The following is a 24182-nucleotide window of genomic DNA, read 5'->3' as shown; positions in this document are numbered from 1 at the left end:
ATGCAGATCATACATTGGACCCACAGTTCACCGAGTCTGGAATCGGTGACTGCCTGTTCATGTTGCATCCTCCTGCACATGACCTCCTTCCCCTGCAGGTACATCAAAATCAAGAGTGCCTCTTAAACATTTTGAATATTTTCATCAGATGAGGATTAACTGTGGGGTGAGGCTTTCGTTTTCTTCAGTTTTGTCATGATTTCTCTTCAGGTTTTGAGAGAGTCTGCTGATGTTAATGAAGTGTTATTTGTGTTGCCAGCAGTTGGCTCTTCGTACATTTGAGGAAGTGGTGTAGCTAAATCCTGTGTGAAAGGGTGACTTTGTTTGTTGTGGTTAGTAATTTGGAAAGCCATTCGACAAATATCCAACCTTTTAAAGCTATAGAATTGTGCCCCCACTGAAAAAAGATAATCCATCAACTCTTTCTCCAAATCATCTTTGAGATCAGAATATCACCCAGTTTCCTTCTTAACTGCAGGTGCATCTTTATCATAAGCCAGCTATCTGAGAGTAATTTTTTTTGGTGATCTAAAGTTTATTCAGGATCATTTTCTTTTTGCAGATGGCCAACTCCATTTTACTTTTGTCCCGCTCTTAACTCTTTTTTATTTATTTCTTTTTGGACAGTGCTGCTCTCAGCATTCAGCAACAAAAGATTCAAAATAAATACCTAGAAATTAAGAGCAGAAACATAAATAAATAAATTATTTTATATTTAAGTAAAGTAAATTTTACTGTGAATCAAGCTGAAAGTGGTTGATAGTATGGAACCATATGTAGAAGGGATTCCGTTTTATGTTTTCAAAAGATTCTTTATAATCAACACTAACATTTTGGAAAAAATGTTGTTGCCTTTGGTTGAAAGAGAAGATAAACAAAATTGGCTTCATGGAAAATATAGTTGAATTTTTTCATAATATTTACACACTATGAAAATTTTGTTAGCTAAACTACACATTTCAGTGTAATTAGCACAAACTATTCGTCAATAAATTTTGAAAACCAGAAGACAATCTCGGACACCTCCCATGTGAACAAGTGAAACGCAGAGGTGGGTAGGTGGCTAATTTTTTGGATTTGGGGGGAGGGGGGTGTCTAGTTACAGTTCTCCCAACCACCGCACGGGTGCTGCACCTTCCAGCCAGAATAATGGGGCATTCCATATAAAATGTTGATTCCATATTATCACATTCTTGTATGCATTCCTATATATCAGGATAGGTAATATGAATTTCTCTTTATGCAGAACTCAGGCTGCTCTTGCTGGGGCTGTAACAATGCTGCAGTGTCTGCCAGAGAAGCTTAGCCCCGTTGTAAAACCATTGATGGAAGCCATCAAGAAGGAGGAAAATGAACAGTTGCAGGTGAGATACTCCTCTGTTTCTAATAACACACCTTCTTCTGTAAATTGTGTGTAAAAAAAATGTTCATCAAGTTGTATTATAATGCTGCTGCTTCAAGTGACAGCCGCTTGACATTAAATTTATAGATACAGAAATAGAAGATAGCTTTTCCCTGTATTATTACAATATTCTTTAAGAATATGATTAGTATTTCAAATTTAATTAATGTGATTCTCTTTAATTATTGTTGTCTGACTTTGTTGCAGAGCCTGGCTGCAGAACACTTATCTCGTTTGGTCGAATTGTGTGTAAACAGAATTCCTTGTCCAAATGCTAAAATTATTACAAATCTATGCACATTTCTTCGCTCAGATACAGAATTTTCTCCACGCATACAGGTGAGCTATGTGGGTTATAAGGATTTCTCGTGTACACATGTAAGATTTTTCGCTAAGGCAATGTAGAGTGTTTATCTCCTTGATTTAAAAACAAGAAGAATAATATAGAGTTTTCTGAGTGCTGTGTAAATTAAACTGCGACTGTGTGTCCATGAGATTGGAGATTGTTTACGTACATAGGGTGTCCCAGGTGGAATGGTCAGTATTCAGGGAGATGATTGGAACAATTATTTGAAGCAAAAATATCTAGTACATTCGAATTCTAAAATATGTGCCTTAAGAGCTACGAGCACTTGTTCAGAAGAAGAGATTTGTTTAACAGTAACAAAGATGAACAAGCACTCGTAGCTCCTCAAGCACTCATAGCTCCTGCAGTAGGCACTGTAAGTCAATGTTTCATACACTTCTTTGACAAGTTTCTTGTGGTGGCTGTTTTCATGAAAGTTGTGTATTAATTGCAGCAGTTTGAAAGAAAAATACGTTTTGCATGCTATGCATTAAGTTTTTAATTTAACTTGTGCAAAACTTAATGTGCAGCAGAAAACTTTAGACTTCTTTTGCTTTGAATTATAGTTTCTGTCATATCCCTGAGTATTGACCAGTCCTTCTGGAACACACCCTGTATTTGATATGGTGTTTTATAGGTCCTTTCTACTTCCTGTGCAATGGGTGTATTTTAAATATGAAGTTTCATTTGTAACATGGAGATGACAATCTTCAATCTGGATTATCAATATTTACTTGATGTCTTGTTCTTTTACTGTCTAATATGATCTAATGGTGTAAAATTTCTTGGAATAATCCCTGTCGTGATATAATCACTATGCCACAAGTGCACCCCCCTTTTTATTATTCTGCCCTTTCTCAAATGGTGACAAGTCGTAATATCTCTTTGTCATGATAATGAAAGACTATCCAAAGATAAATATTTGTTCTTTTGATTGTCAGTTTGAAATGTCATCTGTTACAGCTGTCAAAGATGTTTTGATTTTGAGTAAGCCTGGAAAATATTTTGGTGTCAAGCAAGAAGTTTCGTTTAAACTTGTGCAGTTTTGATCATAATGTGAAAAATATTTCAAATTTGGGTATATTTATTGTTTTTGTGGAGTGGATTGGATTTCAGAATTTGAAAACTTAGTAATGACATGTGAATTTTTCTTAAGCATGAAGTACACCAAGAAATGCTAAAGAAAAAGTGTAAAATGCAGCTTCAAGTAGCGACAGATTTGGGAAATTAAGGGTTTTGTTGTAGAACAAGGTTGTATCCTAGATATACTGAATAACACTTGTATTACAGTGTATTAAGTTTTCGGTTCTTTATTTGTGTGGTTTAGAACAAACTAATTTGTAATATGTGTATGCACTCTACTAAAGTTACAATAATTAAGTAACTATAACATAGAAATTAATAGCAATTAATTTAAGTTCTGCATTTCTTGAACTAATAAACATGTGAAACTGGAGAGGTATTCAGTTGACAGGAGATATATTAACAGGAAAAGAGACAAAACTAATATTTTGGAGAACCTTTTTTTTTTTTTTTTTTTTTTTTTTAAAAAAAATAAAAAAAAAAAAAAAAAAAAAAAGAATCTCATTATACTGGAATCTTTGAGATTTGTAGTGAGTTCACAAGCCTTAGAACCACAGTTCTCAAAAGAAATGTCCAGCTTTTTCAAAGACTATAATTAGAAATTAATTTTTGTTTAAATATATAAAGCTAGTTGCTTGCAAGCAACCAACTATCATTCCTTCGAAAGGTGTATCAGTGCAATGGCCATATTAGCTCCCAGCATTCTACTGCAGTGTAAGACTTGAGACACAAACCAAATTTCGTTGTTCATGTACAGTCTGCCATTAATATATCGGATACATGTTATCTGAAACAGCTATTTACTCACCAGTCTCTGCAGTTCAGGGCCATCTCATCTGATACTCCTACTTGGTAGTGATTGAACTACAGCTCACTGCCAAGATCTTTAGCATAAAATCATCCGTGCAGTAATAAGAAACAAATTCAAATTACGTGATGCTCACAAGTAAGTGTCCCACTAAGTGTGCCTGAAAAAGGGGCCACTGGAATTGGATTCATGGTTCGGTATGTATTTATGGTGAGTAGGAAGGGTCACAAATAAATGTTTGTACTGAAGGGGACTGATGCAGCAAGGTTCCTGACAAATCCACCATGATTGAACCGATTGCTCAAGTTAGAGAGGGCATTTGTAAGTAATTTTATTATGAGGTATAAAAGAAATTTCTGAGGATGTGGGAATCAAAGTAGTGTAAGGTAGTGTCTGGAAGCTATGAGGAATTGGTAGGATCTTTGCTTGTTAGTGGTACTGCTAAGTTGGACTAATATGTAAATAGTACAGGAAGATTTCTGAGATGGTGATGAAAGTTTTAATTTGACTGTTGGAGTGCGGGGTCCTATGTCTCACAGATGACATGCAGGAAAATAATGTTTAAGTAAGGATTTTGGGAAACCAGAAAAGGTGATTCTGGAAGGTCTGGTCTTTGGTAGTATTATCAAGACCAGTGGCGGAGGGTTAGGAACTGGTGCATTTAGAAATGGTGGAGAAATAGTGGCATCCAGAGATGGTGATTTTTTATGATTGGTCTGTTGGTAGATATACAACAACTTGACAGGATTTCAGGATGAGCTTTCGTGGCTGGACTTTGGTTATAGCAAAGGCATATTTTCAGAACTGGTAAAGATCGAATGAGCAAGAGATCTAAGCAGCAACAATGAGGATCAAAAATGGAGGAAAAGGCATTAAAAAATATGTTTTGAAAGAAGTTATCGTTGTGCGAATACTATATGGAGATGAGTTTCATGTTATTACTGAAGTGGAGAGAACAGTGTGGTACGTGATGCTAAAGGATAGGTAAATAATTATAAGAAAGGACATGCAAACAAAGAACTGCATATATGATCATAAGTAAATCTTCACAAGCTCCATTTTGCTGTAGAGTGTGATTCGGCAGGTAAAGATGAAATCTAATAGAATAAATTGTGAAGCAGAAGCACAATGCTTAGTGAAATCAATCTCGTAGCCAGGAGAAAATGGTGGTATCACACAGTAGTCCATTGCAGTGTTGATGCAATAATTTTCGGTAATGAATTTCATGAGTTCTTTAAAAAAATCACAGGTGTGTGACAGCAAGTAAAAACTTGTGAAAAAAATTGAACTTGATATCTGGGCACAAGTAATCAAGCTATTTTATGACGTGCTACAGCCACAATTTATACATCAAAATGTGTGTTTTTGTGAAATCTTTCCTTTGTGCTCACCCAGAAAAAGCAAAAGTTGATGAACGTGGTGGATTAAGCCAAAAACTGTTAAATAGGGTGGAATCTTAACATGTGGGGGAGTGCATTTTCCTTCCGTAGTCAATGGCAATGCATTGCACTCTGCTGACACGAGTACAATGACCTCTAGTCAACTTCTCCTTGTTCATTGCATTGAGCAGTTGAAGTGGAACGTTCTGCAGTATTGCCGACTACACCGCTTACACTTCAAACTTGTCACGTGCTATAGTGTAAACAAAGCAGGTTTTGTGAAATCACGTATATATATATACACACACACACACACACAAGTTTTGCTTCACATGTGGAACTTATTTATACCAATGAATATGAAATAAAGTTAAGCCTGCTGTGATTTCAGTGTTTCTTTCTCCCAGCAGTCCGTTACATTTATAACAATCTGTCTGCCATCACAATGCATTGAACACCGTTGAGGATTGAAACAAAGATGAACAAGCCATTACACAACTGTTCACTGAACATGTCCTGTTAATTATGGTGCCACCCATAGCAGATGGAGGAGCCTACATTGGCTGCTGTTGGTAGAGGCACAATAACTTCCGGATTCTGTTGACATGCTCCGAGCAGAACTACTGTAAGTAAAATTAATGCACAGTAGTGAGGGTGACAAGGTGTAACTATATACATTAAACCTAAGTGGAAGCCGTGGTCATTCCATTTGCTGTACTGACATACACTGGTCACCTCAGCTGTACTGTGGAACAAGCCGCCAAGTAATCTTGGTGAGAAGCCTCTGCTTTAGCATGATGTCACCATGCTATACAGCTATTGACTGCAGGTGGTAAACAAATAACCAAGATGTAACAAACATCCAGTGTTGTAATCCAGCAGTTTTCACAGTAGTTCACACCTTTCAGATTATTTCACCATGTGCGCTATAAATTTTTGCTAGTTTTGAGGTGAACGTAGAATGAAAGAACCCTCAAAACTGCCTGTTTTAAGATATAATTTGTGGCAGTAGTATTACTGGTGGCAAAATCCACTTTTTTTTATAATAGGTCTATTATATGACATACCATTTTGAAATTTCTTTCTTATTTGTTTCTGGATTTGTGAACTGCTTATGTCAGTTGCCGTTATGAATGTTGTTAAAATTGCTACCTAGGAGGAGGAGAATGAAATTTTGTACTGATTTTGATTTGCAGCTTTTGTGTATGTTTATAGTTTGTAATCCAGTACATTAGGAATTTTTAATGTTTCATAGGTTAAGGTATGTAAACTTACTATGTAGTGATCCATACAAAGTGGTTTTGGCCACTACAGAATGGGGGTAGCGATAAGCATTGAGGGGATGGGAAAAAGAATCTCATGCAGGGCGAAAAACATATTTCTCTTGCAGAACAGCTCATGTGCACTGTTGTACCAAAGACTATAAATTACACAAAATGCCAGCACTCAGAGATGGAAATTTTGAAAGTACTTGTTCACTCTACAGACTGCAATGTAAAATAAAAATAAAATGCAATACGAAGTTTTCTGGACAGCAATGATGAATAATTCAAACTTAATGTGGTGGACTTACCACGATCTGCCAACAGCCACTAAGCTCTAATAGGAAAAGTGACACAAGATGAGGACTTCCTTGCACATAAAATACAAAAGAAAAGTCATTTGACTCAACATCCACAAATTAGGCTATTAAACTGGATTGTTGATAGTCAATATATGAAATATAAAACAGATTTGAGCTATAAGTTTTATTTACAGATTAATTATTTAGTAATTACAATACAGTATTCCTAATTACAATACAGTATTCTTAACCCAGTCCAAAATATTCATTTGTTTGGATTTTTCATGCTGCTTAAGTAAATAGTATTTGTGTCCAAAACTTGATAACATTGCTAGCATATTGGCTTTCACATGAAATTGCTGCCCTGTAGTGCCTGAAAGAAACTCACTTTTTCGGGAATTTCTTCATTAGATTCCTCCCTCCTCCTCCTCTTCTTCTTCTTCTTCTTCTTCTTCTCCTCCTCCTCCTCCTCCTCCTCCTCCTCCTCCTCCAGCACCACAATTAGTCTGATACGCTGTTTCACTATGTGGCCAATAGAGTCTATTTCGCATTCACTTGAATTTGCATCACATGAAACAAACTTGCTGAAATCTAAGTCTGCTGGTCACACTACACCCCAGTCTTTCCCTTCTTCTTCATCCAGAACATTAGGCATGTCGATGTAGTCTCCCTCATGTGTCGGAAAATGACATTTTCTAAAGCAGTTTTGTATTGTGTTGAGGCTTATCCTATTCCACACCTCCGGAATAAAGTTAAGAGCATCGAGGAGATCTACCTTCAGTGTGGATGCAGCTTCAAGTAATCCTCCGTCAATCATTGCAATTGCTTTCTGCACTAACTGCTTCTAGTAATTAAATTTAAAAGCATGGATAATCGCCAAATCTAGAGGCTGCAAGTAGCTAGTGGAGTTTCGAGTGGGAGGGGGATATTACTTTAACATTTCTCAGCATATAAAAACTTTTCAGATGTGCAGCACATTGATGAATAGAACTATTTTTTTTTATTTTTTGCCCCCATTTGATCATTTAACTGGATGAGGAAGTCTTCAAAAATTTTCAGACATCAAGGAATTTGAATTTCCTGTGTGCTTTGTGAGCAACTTTTTAATATTTTTGAGTAGCGTGGTTTTTTAAACTTCACAAATTACAAGAGCGGAAGCTCCTACAGGCCATCTACATTGCAGCACAGCAAAACTGTGACACTCTGTTTCGACACAATAAAGGATGGCAGCCAAAAACAGTTGCAGGATAGAATTTTTTTATTAAAATTCTTGACCAAGGTTTCGGTACATATAAATATACCTTCATCAGAAGTAAACTTCTAAAATTACATCATGCACTGGAGAATAATGAAACAATTATGCCAAAAGGCGTCGTCAGTAATTAAAATATCATCTCCATTTGTACAACATGTGTAATGGGCACAGGATCAAAGCGAACAGTTTAACAATGTTACTTCGCCTATGAACTGTTGAGACACGTGTCTCAACAGTTCATAGGCGAAGTAACATTGTTAAACTGTTCGCTTTGATCCTGTGCCCATTACACATGTTGTACAAATGGAGATGATATTTTAATTACTGACGACGCCTTTTGGCATAATTGTTTCATTATTCTCCAGTGCATGATGTAATTTTAGAAGTTTACTTCTGATGAAGGTATATTTATATGTACCGAAACCTTGGTCAAGAATTTTAATAAAAAAATTCTATCCTGCAACTGTTTTTGGCTGCCATCCTTTATTGTGAAGAATTTTAACAGTTGCTGCTGCAGCCATGTTTAAAATCTTGAAACTCTGTTTCGACATAGTGCCACCATGACAGATGTTTTCATCATATGGCAAAGTTTTATTTGACTGCAGATTATAGAACAGTTCTGTTAAGTCTGCGTTGAAAACATCTTTCACTTCATAGCCTCCAGTCAGTCCCATCTCAACTCACTTTTCCAGTCACAAAACATTTTTTTCGATAACAGTAGCACTTTCAGTGCATAATGTTTTGTAAACTAGATTGTTGCAGTTTTTACATCAGTCTATCCATCCATTGGATGCTCAGAAATGGTCAATTCCCAACTGGGCAGCAATATATAGGGCCTTTTCTTTCAAGAGAGTTCCATCTATGGCAACATTTGCTGTGCATGCTTGCTTGAACCACGTTTCAAGAATTGATTCCAATTAAGTGGCAATGACTTCATCGATCTGTTCTTCTTAGAAGAAGATCTGCGACAGTAGAAGTTCCTGTCTTCACGTTTCTTCACAATAGTATTTAAAGATGTCACTGAAATTCCAAGAAATGCTGTGAACTGTGCAAGAGTCACTATACTAGAGTCAACTTGTTTTTATATCTCCATCTTTTCTTCTAGTGAAGACACTTGGTGTTTTTTGTTGAAATTACTGTTTATGTCTGATGATTTTTCACTTGCACAACTCACAAACACATGGAACAGATGTAGCTACCACAATGAACATGCAATAATTCTTATTCTATTGTTCACTATCTGTGGTTTGTTTGCATCAGGGTAGCCTTTTTTTTATTAATTTTGGATTTTTAAAATTTTTTTTCTACTGAGAAAAAAATTAATGAAAGTATCACACATAGTAGTTTTCTGTTGGAAAAACACAAGACTCAAATAGAAGAGGATTGTATGTAGTCCATCAGAGGTTCATTATAGTCATGCGGCCCCCTCATTAACAGATACCACGTACCACATCATTATCGGAAAAAAATAAGAAAAGTAGGTGTGTCAAAAATGTAATGCTTTAATTGTGAACATTTCTGTCTGTTGGGTTAAAAATTGTACTTGCAAAATAAATTTAGCTTTAAAGTGAGTGGTGGTTTTACGTTTCTGCAGATCCTATTGAGATTTAATGGTTAGCCAATTTTAAGTTCATGATTCAAACTTTCCAAAGCTTAACAGTATAAATGTTGGGTACTATTTGTCAAAGAATGAAAGTTTACACATTTGATGGGTTCTGTTTAAATAAGAAAATTACTATAAATGCTATGCGATGGAGCGTACTTCGGTGAAAAGAAATCGACCTGAACAAACAAATTTTCAGCAGCTACAAGCTAAAGTGCCTTAGTTTAGCAAAATAACTTAGGATACACAGTATTTTTTATTAGATGCGTTGTAAGTGACTGAAATAAAGTAGCAAAGAAAATATTTTATCACAGCAGCTAAGTGGTTAAACCATAAGCATAAACGTGGACATCTGCTTGATGACATACTTTGTCACCATTTTGTTATTGTTTAACATTTCTCTTATGAGCTGCACTTCATATGCTCACCACACTTCGTATTCTCTACCCTGTCAAAGTGTGAGAGAGAAATAGACACATAAAAAAATGAATTTATTTCGTCAATTGATGTTACACTATTAGAAATTGGCTCAATGAATTTCTGTGCACTATGTAAAATGCAAATTTAAAAGAAAGCCCAGGCGCTACAGTTTCGCTTCATGCATTCTATCGCTGCTACCAATCTTGACAATCTACAGTGTGTGGTGCAAAGTATATACCGTATGTGAGTTGTATATATAGTTGTTGCAACTGTATTGTGTCAGATTTGAACACGAAAGTCTTTAAAATGTGCTATCACATACCCTTGTTCTATTTCCATGTGACATCTCTGCCATAGCACGTGCTCTCCATGAAAAGTATATTTGAGCACTTAACAAAATGCTTTGACTCTTAACTGCACTCCCATCATTGAAGGACCACTCCCCCTCTCCACAAATCCAGCAGGCAAGCTCATTTTACGTGTGTTAGTGTGGCGTGGTGGCTACGCTGGCTGTTGAGTGATGTTACAAGTTGTCAGCCAATAAGAGCTCCCTACCTGGAAATGGCCAATGTTTCCTTGATTCTGACCGAACATATTCTTCAAGACTCGGGGTTTGAATTTAAAAGGTTGATATTGTTGCTGAATACAGCACATCAGAAATACATATAAAAAGTACATCAGAAATACATGCAAAAAGACAAGGCTGAGCTATAAGCTGCACAAGAAAATGTGGCAGTTGGGCCTCTTCATCACATATTGGCGTGGTCCAAAACACTTCGCACCAAGAGCCATGCTTTTACATTGCTGACACAATGTAGCAGTAGTTGTATCATTATTTTGTGGTGATGCTAAACATTGCAGCTTTTGTTGGCAATGCCGATCATGAATAATGTCAGCATTTCCTCTTTTAAGTCTCCCCTCCCTGCTGTGGCCTAAAATATTCCCTTAACTCTGCCCCATGTATCTTTTATGCTACTTATAACTCGTTGAGTCACATCAAATGGCGATACGAAGAAAACAGGACAAAGCCAAGTGAGACGTTGGGTAAGAATGTAGAATCAAGGTAAATATTACTAGGAAGAAATGTAAAATCAGGTAATTTTTAGCATTAATGTAATCGGCTTTTCACAGAGACTACATATTTATGTTCTAGAATTGCATAAAACATAAAATTGAAGTTCCACTTTAGTGTTTCTGACCAAGTGATGTGATGCAGAACTTGAGACACTGAACTAACTGCTGTCTTTTTCATTTTCAGGCTACTGAAGGGACAAGTAATGACAGTGGTACTGAGAGCTTGGGGGAAGGTTCTCGCACTGGCACACCTACTAGCTTTGCTAATAATTATGTTGGCATCCTCACACTTCTGAATCAGCAAAGGGTATCTATGATCTTGTCTTTGAGGAACAAAGAAAATGAAATACATATTTTGGTAATGTTGGACACGTCTCTCTGGTTTTCAGATTGTTTATATTCTTTTTCTTTACAGTCAGCTGAAAGAGCAGCATTTCGGAGATCAAACTCTGTTGGCAACCGTGGTCCTGGTAGACCACCCGTAACAGATATTCCCCTAGAAGAACTCTTCGCAACTGAGGATGCTGTATGTGTTACATTATTATCAGAACTTTCTTTAACTTTTTATTAAGAGAGCGCAACACAGTTCTTACACCAGTATTATTACACCTAGAAACTAATGTGGTGCCGAGTACGTCTCGAATTATTATCTTTATTGATGTGAATGTTGTAATCCTTAATTCGTCTTCAGTAACAACAAGCTAATTAATAAGTTTTCTGTCACTTTTCATTTAAGACCACATCGATAATGTTTTGTATATATTTTGATTGTCATTCTTCAAAAAACTGCCACCAGGCTGTATTAGATAATGAATTTTTCACATAAGTAAACTAGTCAGAATTTTTTTTTCACTTCATTAACATGTATGGGCTTAAGGGAATAAGAAAAGAAAATAATAAGTTATATGAAAAAAAAAAAGAAGAAGAAAGAACTTTACTATAGAGGGACATACTGTAATTAAAACAGAGCCAGTTTGTTTGGAAGTGCCCATCTGTGAAATATAAATCTGTTGACAGTCAACATTCAATACTGTGTTGCTGTACTGTGTTCTTAGTAATATATTTGGATCCTACATGGCTAACTGTCCACAAGGTTGTTGAGACATTGGTGCTCAAGTCTCTTAAGGATACAGGGTACCTATAAATCGTGGAAAAATCTAAGTTTTTTATGACTTTATTAAATTCTAAAGTCTTTCATGATTACATTGATAGATACATTGTAGGGTTTCAAATGAAAAATGACCTATATATAGCAAATTTTAAAGTTACGGTCATGTATGTCGCCACACGCCCTTTATTTCTGTTACAGAAACCAGTATAATTTCGAAAAGAACTGTGAACTTTCTGTTTCCAGTGATTATATATATGATACATTGTATCTGTTGATAACCATGCACGTTTCTAGTGTCTGTAAATGATTGTCTTTGCTAGTATTTACTTTTGTTTCACTGAAGCAGCTTGTTCATGTGTTACTGGATGTTTGTTGTCCAAGTGCTACATATATTTGTGGAAGTACATATCCTTTAATGTGCAATAAGTACAAACTATGCCACGCATCAAGAAATTCAATAAAAGGAAATTCCGTGATAACCAGTTCACAAACAAAGCAAGCCATGCTGTGTAAAGTAACCTATGTTATCAGTTCTTCAGGGAAGAAACTCCCACATGGTATGCCTCCTGATGATTCAAATTTTTGTGTTAACAATGACGCTGTTTGTAGTGGATTTGTTCTTGTTGATGTGGGAATCTTATCTTCTTCAGTACAGGAAGTGGAGAAATGTAAACAATATGATGATGTAGGCTGCCTGGAAATAACTGAACAACAAAGTAGCAGGAAGGGCTTAACGCCAAAATTAGTTGTTCTGTGTAGATCCTGCAATAAATTTACCCCGAAAATGACTTTGAACATTGTACATAATTCATATGATGTGAATTTGAAGTTAGTATATGTAGTGCGTACAATAGGAAAAGGAAAAATGGCTGCTCAAACGTTTTGTGGTTTGATGGACCTTCCTCCTTCTCCCAGTAGGTTCAGCAAGTACATAAAAATACTTTTAGGTGCCTTGATGATTATGTCCAAACCATCTAGTTGAGGAAACAGGGACGTTGCTGTTGCACTTGATGGGACATGGGAACATCGAAGACATCTTTCCTTGAATGATGTTGTAAGTGCTACTTCTCTGGAGAATGGAAAAGTTGTTGATGTCGAGTCCTTGTCTTAAGTACTGCCACACCTGCCATGGTAACGCTGAAGGACATATCGAACATCAGTATTCTAAGAATTATGATTGTTACAATGGAAGTATGGAGTGTAATGGAGCTCTTTAACATATTTCAGAGGTCGGTGCCCATTTATGACATTAGATATATGGAGTACCTAGGCGATGCGGACTCGAAAGCTTTCAATAAAATTAATAAGTTCAATGTTTATGGTGATACCTTGATAACAAAACTGGAGTGTTGTGGACATGTGCAAAAGAGGATAGGTGCTAGATTGAGAAAGCTATGAGAGAAATGAAAGGATAGTTGCTATCTGATGGAAACTCTCTGTCTGGCTGAGGCAGATTGTCAGAAACTGAAATAGACCTGCGTCAGAGTTATTATGGATTGGTCATTAGACAAACTGCACCTCTGAATGATGTCACAGCAATGAGAAAAGCTGTATGGGCCACCTACTTTCTTAAGTTGTCCACAGATGACCATCCTGTTCACAAACTTTGCCCTAAAGGAGCAGATTCTTGGTGTGGTTACCAAAAAGCAAAAGAAAGTGGTCAAATGTACCATCATAAGCATTCTCTTCCTGAGCCTGCTATGAATGAAATAAAACCAATTTTTAGAGACCTGAGTGATCCTGTTTTGCTTAGTAAATATCTTCATGGGAGGACTTAGAATACAAATGAAAGTTTCAGCCATTGCATATGGGAAAGATTACCCAAGAATGTTTTTGTAGGACTAAATACATTAAAAGTTGGTGTAATAGATGCAGTGATATGTTTCAATGATGGTGTAATAGGAAGGTTGGAAGTCCTGAGAAATTTAGACATAAAATGTGGCTCTAATATGGAAGATAAATTGCTTGCATGTGACATACAACAGATGCATGAAGCTGAAAGATTTGCTCTTCAAGTTACCAAAGAAGCAAGAAGTGCTACAAGGAATGCCAAGACGACGCTTGAAAATGAAGAAATGCTGCAGGATCAAGACTTCGCTTCAGGAATGTTCTGAGGCACAGTTTAAATTTGAAAACTTAATAAACCATGGAATAATGTAGATAGAGAGGTAAAAATTGACACACATGCTTGAAATGACATGTGGGTTTTATTAGAACAAAAACAAAATGTCCAACAGATGGCGCTGGACAGCAAAACGTCAGCGACTGCGCATGACAATCGTGTATAAAAGGAGCTGTAATGAGAGAGAGAATCAGATGCGCCAGCAGTTGCAGCATGTTGACGTTACCTGAAAAGGCACTTTTAGTGAAGCTGTATTATCAGAATGGTGAATGTGCTAGTTCAGCGTTACAATCCTCTCACCATAGGAAGGGGAGTCTAACGGGTAAAGGTCTGTTGACAAATGCAGCTGTGGTGGGTTGTTGAGACGATAGACCCCATAGTGGCTGACAGAGCACAAGGCCTAATGCTGCTGAGACAGTTCAGGAAGAAATGGAGACTGTAGCGGGTTCGTCTATGCACAGGGAAGTCAGCACTCATGCAGTCGCACGTCGCATCAGCATTCGATACACTACTGTTTGGTTGGCACTGAGGCGTACCCTCCGATGCTATCCGTACAAAATCCATCGGCATCATCAACTGTTACCTGGTGATTTAGTGAAGCGGAGGGCATTTGCGGTGTGGGCGTTTCAAAAGGTGGCAGAAGATGATGATTGTTGGTCCACAACACGTTACTCAACCAAAGCTCATTTGACGCTCCGAGGGTCTGTCAATGCCCACAACTGCAGAATTTGGGCTACCGAAAATCCTAGAACTGTCGTGGAAACTCCATTGCATGACGAGAAAGTCACGGTATGGGTTGGATTTACCACATCTACTACTATTGGGCCTTTTTCTTCGAGGAAATGCGTGTAGTGCAGGCAGTTCCATTCGTTTGATTCTTGTCTCCTGAAGAAAGAAGTTCATGAATGGATGAGGTGTGCTGAAGCATTTTTGTCTTCAGAGACGAATCCAATTGCTAAAATGGTGATTGTGGGGCTAGACAGTGGTTTGGAGGATTCTGTTCCTATACTGCACAACCCTCACATTACCCTCAATAGTGTAAGAAGTGTCTGAAGTCTGTAAATGATACAAGCCAAAAACGAGAATGACCCAACTCCCTGAAAAATCCGGAAACTGCATGCTCAAGGCATGCATTGGTACTTGGCCTCCTCCAGACTGCCCTGCAATGTTTGCCAGAATTCAGAAAAGTGCTGAACCTAGTAAAGAGATCCGGATGCCATCGATCAAGGTGGGGAGGGGGGTTGGGGGTTGTACTGTTGTTTGCAATGGGTGCCTGTAACACACATTGATTGTGTGGATACAGTTGCATACCATCTGTATTGACCCAGCTCCCTCAGTTTCCTGCAAAAAGGCAGCACTTAGTTTTTGAGTTATGTATAAGCCATAATTTATTTGTAGTCGTCAGCTGATCAGATCTAGAATGTTTTGAGTCTTATGATAGTGGTTGAATGTTCATTTGGTGTTGCTATTTGTGTATATTACTTTGACAGACAACTTCCTGTTCTAATATCCTTCCTTGCCATACCTGGTCTAAGCTTCAAATGACCCTTCGAGATATGTTGGCAGGCTGTACAGTGTACACGAGCTACATTGACATGTCAACAGCTGGAGACAAAGTGCACTCTGTTGATTTAATGTTGCAGGTTTACTTGCACCTCCTTTACACAATTTCTTATGGTCAAAAGAGAACTGACATGGATAATGGTGCAAAATTCTCTTTGAGCAGTCAATAATTTTTTTCATAAAAATTCTTGTTTGTGGCTCATAATGTATCTCACATTTGTTTCTCTGCTACCAGATCAATTTATGTGAATGTGGTTAGTTCATCTTGGTGGTAATGATGGTCATAATCATAATTACAGTTGTGGCTGAACACATTGTGTAGCCTCTTCAGTTTCATCATCATCAGATTTAACTGCATTCTGGTAACAAGAACCTTATTCTAGCCACCTTAATTTGTGGTTGATCCAAATTGTGTGCGTGAAATGAGGAATAACTGGAGATGATGATAAAACTTATAAAATAGTAGAGTTGGAGTATAAGAGGGCATAAAATTGTGTCAGCAGACCTTCAGTATTGAAAATCTTGATAGATGTAGGACTCATTCAAAATTACTGAAATTTGTTGAACTTAACTTTAGCCAACACAGTGTAAAAATTGAATTCAGAGGAGAAACATGGCTTAAGACAGGAAGATGGCATTTAATCAGTGCTGTTCAACTGTGGGTTGGAATATGTGCTGAGAGAAAGATAGGAATATCTAATGAAAGGAAGGTACCACAGTAACCACGCACCACCCCCACCCCCAAAAAAAGGTCAAAATTGTAAGATCCAAAGACAAAATAAATTTTAACTGCTTGGGATTCACTGAGGAGCTAGCTCTGTTGTCCAATGACATTCAGGAACTTGACAATGAGTTAAATTGGGAAATACGAGATGGAAATATCCTTCAAGAAAACAAATTATGTTAATGACCCACCACTTTTAAAAACAAATCATAACATGAAATTGATATCACAGTCTAAATTAAAAAAATTGGAGTAATCATAGACTATATTCTCAATGAAAAGCCAATGTTGCATAATAAAAGAAACAATGTACCAAGGCCCAGTATATCAGCAAGTAGCCCACAGCAGTAAAGGCCTCTCAATTGCCACAAAATTAAAATATTATAAAACAGTTACAGAATCACGAATAACATGAAAGTGAAACTATTACCAAAACAATGTACACTGCATAAACAGATAGAAAGAACACTAATCAGAATGTGTATAGTCAAAAATAGCAAGCAAACAGATACTAGTGATTAGCTTCCTATGTGCAAGAAAATGGAACCAGTAATGAGGATTGTTAGGAACAAATTCTTTACTTTCCTTAGACGTCTAATAAGAATAACAGAAAATGTAATCATTAGGAGAATGATAGATGTCATGGAAAAGTAAAAACTATGTTAGATGGGTCACAGAAATCAAGGAAGTTATGTTATCAGGTAACTACAAATTACAGTAGAAGATTTAAAAAACAAGACAGTCAAAATAAAAAAAAATAAAATAAAACTCTGAGATGAACAAACCAGTCAGCAAACTAAGGTCAGCAACAGATAATGAGAAGTGTGATTTCAGACAGAGAAAGAAAGTTGAGATCTGAGAGAGAGAAATAGTGTTGTGGGTTGGCAGGAGAGCCAACACCGGGTACTAGAGGAAGCCGAAAGGCACGCGTTTTAGCTCACGCAGGCTGGCGTGAGGTCTGGAACAGGACAAGGAAATTAAACTTTAGAAAAACGGACATAGCTGGTGGAATACTTAACTTTAATCCATTAATGATGAGTGTCGCTCTTGACGGTACATGATTACAGTATCAATAGTAACTGGTACTGGCACCTTGCTAGGTCGTAGCAAGTGACGTAGCTGAAGGCTAGGCTAACTATCGTCTCGGCAAATGAGAGCATATTTTGTCAGTGAACCATCGCTAGCAAAGTCTGTTGTACAACTGGGGCGAGTGCTAGGAAGTCTCTCTAGACCTGCCGTGTGGCGGCGCTCGGTCTGCAATCACTGATAGTGGTGACACGCGGGTCCGACGTATACTATCGGACCGCGGCCGATTTAAAGGCTACCACCTAGCAAGTGTGGTGTCTGGCGGTGACACCACATTCCTCCCCCGCAAATCGGCGCACGGTTGTGGCATAAGGCTTCCGCCCGCCGTGGGGAGGACCCCATGTTGACATATGCGACGAGGTGGGGAGCCTAACAACAGGCGAGGCTGTGCCACCCGCCCCATGCCATTCGGACCGCGGGGAGCTAGGAAACGCCTGAAATCCTGCTCCAGGGTGCACGCCAACATGCGGTGTATGCGCCCGCAGAGAGACAGGAGGGGCCGAAGGGTCGACTTCCATCGGACCGGGGCACCCGACGGGCGAAGACGACATATGCTCCGGAGCGGACAAGAGTTCCATGTCTGAGGACAACTGGTCACAGGAAGCGATCAGCGGTGCCTGACCCAGGGAGGCGCCCGGTGGTTGCAGCGACGCGTCAACTGCGGGCGTCGCCATGGGGCAAAATGGAAGGCAGCATCGGTAACACCTGGGGCTGAGGCGAGCCAGTAGATGGGTCCCCAGGGCGCTGACCGGACGGCACCATCGCTGAAAGCAGACGGGGAGCGGCAGATCCCGTGCGACGACAGAGGCGCAGCTGATTGAGATGCCGACGCACCTCACCAGAGGCCCCCAAAACCAGATACATAGCGCGGCCGAGGCAGCGAAGAATGCACCCTTTGAGCGAACGCCGTGAACCTCGATAGTTGCGGTAGTAGACAACATCGCCTGGAGCAAAAGCAGGTGTCTGCCACTGCACAGGAACCTGATGCGGCGGATGTAGCAAAGACATCAAGGTTCGATGAGGGCGACCGTGGAGCAACTCAGCCGGCGAGCGACCATCTCGGGGCTGAGAGCGATACGAGGACAGAAAGAGCAATAACGCGTTCTCCCGAGAATGCGACACTTTCAACTTCAACATCTGTGACTTGACGGGAGTTCCTGCGATGTCGACGCACACTATTTGTGGGACGAACACAGTCACCGTTGGAGAGAGTGGCACTGAGCGGAACGGAATTGACTATATGAATTTCCATGGGCGAAGTTTCACGAGCCTGAGTATCCTTGGTTCGATTCCATTTCTGGCGCGAAGCAAAGGGCTTGGAATGATGTTGAGTTTCTGATCTGAGCTTTTTCTGGCAAACACTTTGAACATGTCCTTTTTTATTACAGTAAAAGCAAATAGCTTGGCGTGACGGGCAATTCTCACGCGAATGTCTAGTAGCACACCGCGGGCATGATTTTAGCACTGCATTTGCTTGCCGGCGCGGTACACATGGCTGAGAGCCTGGCGGCAGCGGCGCGGTCGGGCGCAAGGACTGTTTACTGTTCCGTGCAGCTCACCCGGCAGGCCGGTTAACCTGACACACGGGTGGCGAAGTTTCAAATGATTCCTGAGCAAAGTCAAGTGTGTCCTACCGATCCAATATGTCCATCACTTGTTGAAGGGAGGGATTTACTAGTTTCAAAATCTGTTTCCTTATATGAACATCAGAAACATTCTGTGCAATTGCATCACGTACCATAGTACAATCCCTTGTAAGGCCTTGCAAGGTTGCAACTCACTCCCGATTAGACTGACCTGCCGTACGTTTTGTACGAAAGAAGGTATACCGTTTGGCAACTACGTTGACTGATTCTTTGAAATATGCATCTAATGCAGACAAAATTTTGTCATAGGACAGAGTTGCTACGTCGCGTCGGGGAAATAATTTGACTATCACACGGTACATGTGTGCCCCTACGGAGGACAATAAAAAAGGCTGCCGCTCGTTACCTTGAATTCTGTAGGCGGTGAGATGGAATCCAAATTGGCATGACCACTCCGTCCAGCTTTCCAGGGCAGCATCAAAAGGACGAAAAGTTGGTGCAACTGCGTGTTGTGGCTGCGTTAGCAGTGGAGCGGCGGCTGCCGCATCGTTTTGCATTGCACGTTGACCCTGGACGAGCTGTCCAAGGGCATCCAGTAAAGCCTGCGTCTGCTGATTCTGTAAGTGATAAAATTCGGACAGTACATCTGGAGATGGTGGCGAAGCCATTACACAAGTAAATCAGGGCAGTGTAGTTACGAACGCGGTGTTGCCTCGTCGCCAATGTTGTGGGTTGGCAGGAGAGCCAACACCGGGTACTAGAGGAAGCCGAAAGGCACGCGTTTTACCTCACGCAGGCTGACATGAGGTCTGGAACAGGACAAGGAAATTAAGACTTTAGAAAAACGGACGTAGCAGGTGGAATACTTAACTTTAATCCATTAATGATGAGTGTCACTCTTGCCAGTACATGATTACAGTATCAATAGTAACTGGTACTGGCACCTTGCTAGGTCGTAGCAAATGACGTAGCTGAAGGTTAGGCTAACAATCATCTCGGCAATTGAGAGCGTATTTTGTCAGTGAACCATCGCTAGCAAAGTCGGTTGTACAACTGGGGTGAGTGCTAGGAAGTCTCTCTAGACCTGCCGTATGGTGGCGCTCGGTCTGCAATCACTGATAGCGGTGACACGTGGGTCCGACGTATACTATCGGACCGCGGCTGATTTAAAGGCTACCGCCTAGCAAGTGTCGTGTCTGGCGGAGACACCACAAATAATACTGAGGCCAACAGAAAACTGAAAAATCCATTTTATGAAATTGCCTTAACTGGTCCAGTAAAGGCCATTCAACGTCAATATTAAGTAAATAAATAAAAGTTATGTATGCCTCAAAATTTTTTATTATTATTAATATTGTTGTTAAAATTGTTATAGTTTCTTCAGCTTCCATCATTAACATAATATTATTGTAGTTAAATGTTTTCTGCATGTGGTTTCTCATAAGATTAAAAATTATGGAGTAGCTGAAACAATTCTGGGAGATAAACTGCAGCCACATTCCAATGAAGAAACAGTTTGCCAGAGAGTTTGCAGACTATGAGTGACTGAATGATCCAGAAAACTAAGCAAAATTTAGTAGGAAAATGTATCAGGCTCAGTGGCTAAATGTCGGATTACAAATCCCACAAACCAAAAAATCTTCTTACCATTATATTTCACCTTTGGCAATGACTTGTACATGTGAAAAATGGTAGGTTGCAATGCGTTTCAGATTCTATGTTAAACTGGCTGGGCAAGTCTGTCCAAAGGTCAGAGGGAGACACATGCCTCCTCCAATCAGATGGTGACTAACAAAGTGCTGCAATGTTCAAACCAATATTTGTGTTGATGACAGGTTTATCTTAATGCTGCATGCCTTTTTGCATACTCAGTAAATAATTTTCATCTAAAGTATTTTTGAGGGGGGGGGGGGGGGGGGGAGGAGCTGAGAGGACTGCTATTAAGGGGACAAGGACTCATGTCTGGGGCACGAGTGACACCTTTAACAAAACTGACCAAGATGGTGAAAACTCCAAGTTGACAGTCATGCATTATCAAAGTAATTGTTGATGTGTGTACATATTAACTGTATAAGGTTTCAGATAACATTTGTAAATGTAAGTTCATCAACAGAATATTCAGTAACTGTGATTCATTTCTTCAACAGACTCAAAAACAAAATAAAATACAGCGACGTGGTGCATCATATGCTTTGACATCCATAGCATCCTATTTTGGCAAAGATCTCCCTTCCAAGCTTCCTAAGTTGTGGGAATACATTGTGGGAAAGCTGATGGAGGTGATAAATCCAAATCACTTTGGTAAGGACCTCACTTAAACTTTCATACATTGTTTAAATTTATTTTTAATTGTCTGACTTTCTAAGCAAACAAAGAGCACTGAATTATGGTAGATTTTATTGTGTTTTGATGTTAAAGGCTCATACTCCTCCTGCATTATTTAAATAGTATTTATTTCAAATTCTGCAAGCACATAAGTAAGAAATGTGGAAACTATAGCCAGGAAGAAAAATCTTTATGGCTACAAAAGATGGTGTCATAAGTACTTATTATCAGACAGTGTTAGTGGTAAAGCAGCTAGCTGACAGATGTTGAGCATTCAGATGCTACCTTGTGAATCTAGTACAATGTACAATCTGGCAGATGTGAAATGGGACAGTTCCTGTATTGTAGTAACCTTCATCATTGGACTCTTTAAATCACTTAAAAACCCAAATCTTGGGTTTGGATTGACAGTTCTGCAAATGAAATGATAAACAGGGTGCTTATATTTTTATTTATATTGCTATTACCAGTATATGTAGTGTTATTAACTTATTTCTTATATCTGAACACAAGTAATCTGCACAGCTTCATTTATCTGTTTTGGCCAAGGCTAGGAAGCTTTTGTGATGATGTGTTTTATTGAGATACTGTAAAAATCATATCAGTTTTGTATTCCCATATTCAAAATTATAGAAGACTGACTTTTTGGATATGGAAATACGGAACTTACACAATTATAGTAGTATCTCGTCAAAATACTGAGGCACAAAAACTCATTATTGGTCATATTCCATGGCTGTGTATCACAACGGAAGGACCACGATTCTTTCATTATGCAAGAAAATGTTAACATTCACCCAAAAAAGTAGTTTTTATTGCAAAATGAGGAATGATCATCCCACAGATGAGATCCGTAGAATTTTCGTTGTTAATTGGTAGACATGGATAACAGAAGAAATCAACTGTTACTTTGATTTATTTATTATACTGGTATACATCTTGAGTCCCTTACTTTAAGGAATGTAAAATCATTATGGACAGTCCGCGCCCCCCCCCCCTCCCCCTCCTCTCCCCCGGTAGTTGAGTGGTCAGTGCAACAGAATGTCGATTCCCGGCTGGGTTGGAGATTTTCTCCGCACAGGGACTGGTTGTTGTGTTGTCCCAATCATCATCATTTCATCCCCATCGACATGCAAGTTGCCGAAGTGGCATCAAATCGAAAGACTTGCACCCATTGAACGGTGTGCCTGACGGGAGGCCCTAGTCACACGACATTTATTTATTTATTATGGACAAATACATACTTCAACCTGATCTCCAGAATATGAGATCAGTGATTTATCCATTGCTCTGTCGAGATCAAGTGAGTGCAGAAAACTTGGAAGGTCCACAACATGATTTTCAGTGCCTTCGTTCATGAATAAAAGGTAGGCTGCCTTTAACCAACTGTTCATGAACGTAGGAAAGTCCAGGTTGGAATATCAACAGTTATGAAAAGGATATATTGCTACTCACCATAAAGATGACATGTTGAGTTGCAGACAGGAACAATCAAAAGATTGTTACATATATCAACCTTACAGCCAGAGCCTTTTTTAGAAAGGAAAACACTTGCACATTTACACAAACAAGCACACCTTAGGCACAGATGACCTCCAACCAGAATGTGTCAGAGACATTGTGCTTGCTTGTGTGAATGCAAGTGCATTTTCCTTTCTCAAGAAGGCTTTGGCTGAAAGCTGTTAAGTCTTTTCGTTGTGACTGTATGCAGCTCAACGTGTCATCTTTATGGTGAGTAGCAATCTTTCCTTTCCATAATTGTTGTTGTTCATGAACACAGATCTTTCTCAAACTTTAAAATTTAAATGAAAAATTTGTTTATTATTCTTTCACAGATTCTAAAAATTCTCTGTGTTTGGTAAGAAGTGTATGAATAAATAAATAGTGTCATTTTTATTTCCAAGGTGCTCCACAACATCCTTGGAAGCAACTGTTGTTGGAACTTAGGTCAGTTAGCATGAGCAGTCTATAAATCTAATATTGTCCTTCCCATTACTATTTGGTGGTCACTAAAAGAAATGTGACCATGGTGGCTGGGACATATCTGGGCGAACATGTAGCCATAGACCTATAATTTTAGCATAGATGGTGTTGGCATATTGCGCTTCCAGGTACGACCTTCCAATTTCTGAAAAATCATCACTGGAAATAGGAAAGATATTTTTTTTATCTAAATTTGCAAACAATGTGATAATGGTGCAAGAGATTCAGAATATATTAGCAGTCAGTATCTACAAGGCAGCCGAAGAAATTCAGAGACTACAAAGGAAGCCGCAGTTCAACCAGATAACATGATTTACAGAATTTGTGGGCCACAAAATCAGTAACTTCATTCTACATCAAATGCTGTTTTATGTATGTGTTTCTGTTGTGAATTGCTAGACACTTCATCACAGTCACAACTGTTATATCACTGTGATTTATTGTGATCAATTATATGTGATATTAGCAAAAAATATTAGAAATGACATTGTGTACAATGGTAAGCTGCTTTTTCAAATTAAGTTAGAGAAACATTATTAGTTTTCAATATTCAGAATGTACTTGTGAACAAAAATTATATTCTCAATACTTTCCATATTCTCAGTCCACTTCATTAACTTCTGTTGTGAGGACGGGGTGGTTTCTTTGTTACTATTTTGCCTGTGTACTCGCGTATGAGCCACATTCTGCAGCATCTGCAGCTTGAACCAGCATGTCTTGTGCATCAATTACATGAGCATCATGGAAT

At 38.8% G+C, this 24182-nt stretch overlaps 1 protein-coding gene across 1 annotated transcript in view; it reads left to right on the top strand.

Annotated features, from left to right (window-relative positions):
- Nucleotides 1-24182, top strand: part of LOC124591202 (TATA-binding protein-associated factor 172) — a 294467-nt gene that overhangs the window by 107997 nt on the left and 162288 nt on the right. Inside the window, exons 17-21 of the mRNA XM_047131715.1 lie at nucleotides 1247-1364; nucleotides 1610-1741; nucleotides 11119-11241; nucleotides 11350-11460; nucleotides 21274-21427. Of these exons, the coding sequence (XP_046987671.1) occupies nucleotides 1247-1364; nucleotides 1610-1741; nucleotides 11119-11241; nucleotides 11350-11460; nucleotides 21274-21427 (638 nt within the window). The remainder of the gene's footprint in view (nucleotides 1-1246; nucleotides 1365-1609; nucleotides 1742-11118; nucleotides 11242-11349; nucleotides 11461-21273; nucleotides 21428-24182) is intronic.

The sequence above is a fragment of the Schistocerca americana genome, chromosome 2, assembly GCF_021461395.2.
Source record: "Schistocerca americana isolate TAMUIC-IGC-003095 chromosome 2, iqSchAmer2.1, whole genome shotgun sequence".
Lineage (NCBI taxonomy): Eukaryota > Metazoa > Arthropoda > Insecta > Orthoptera > Acrididae > Schistocerca > Schistocerca americana.
Note: the sequence above shows the minus strand (reverse complement) of the source record. Positions and strands in the feature narration are given on the sequence as shown.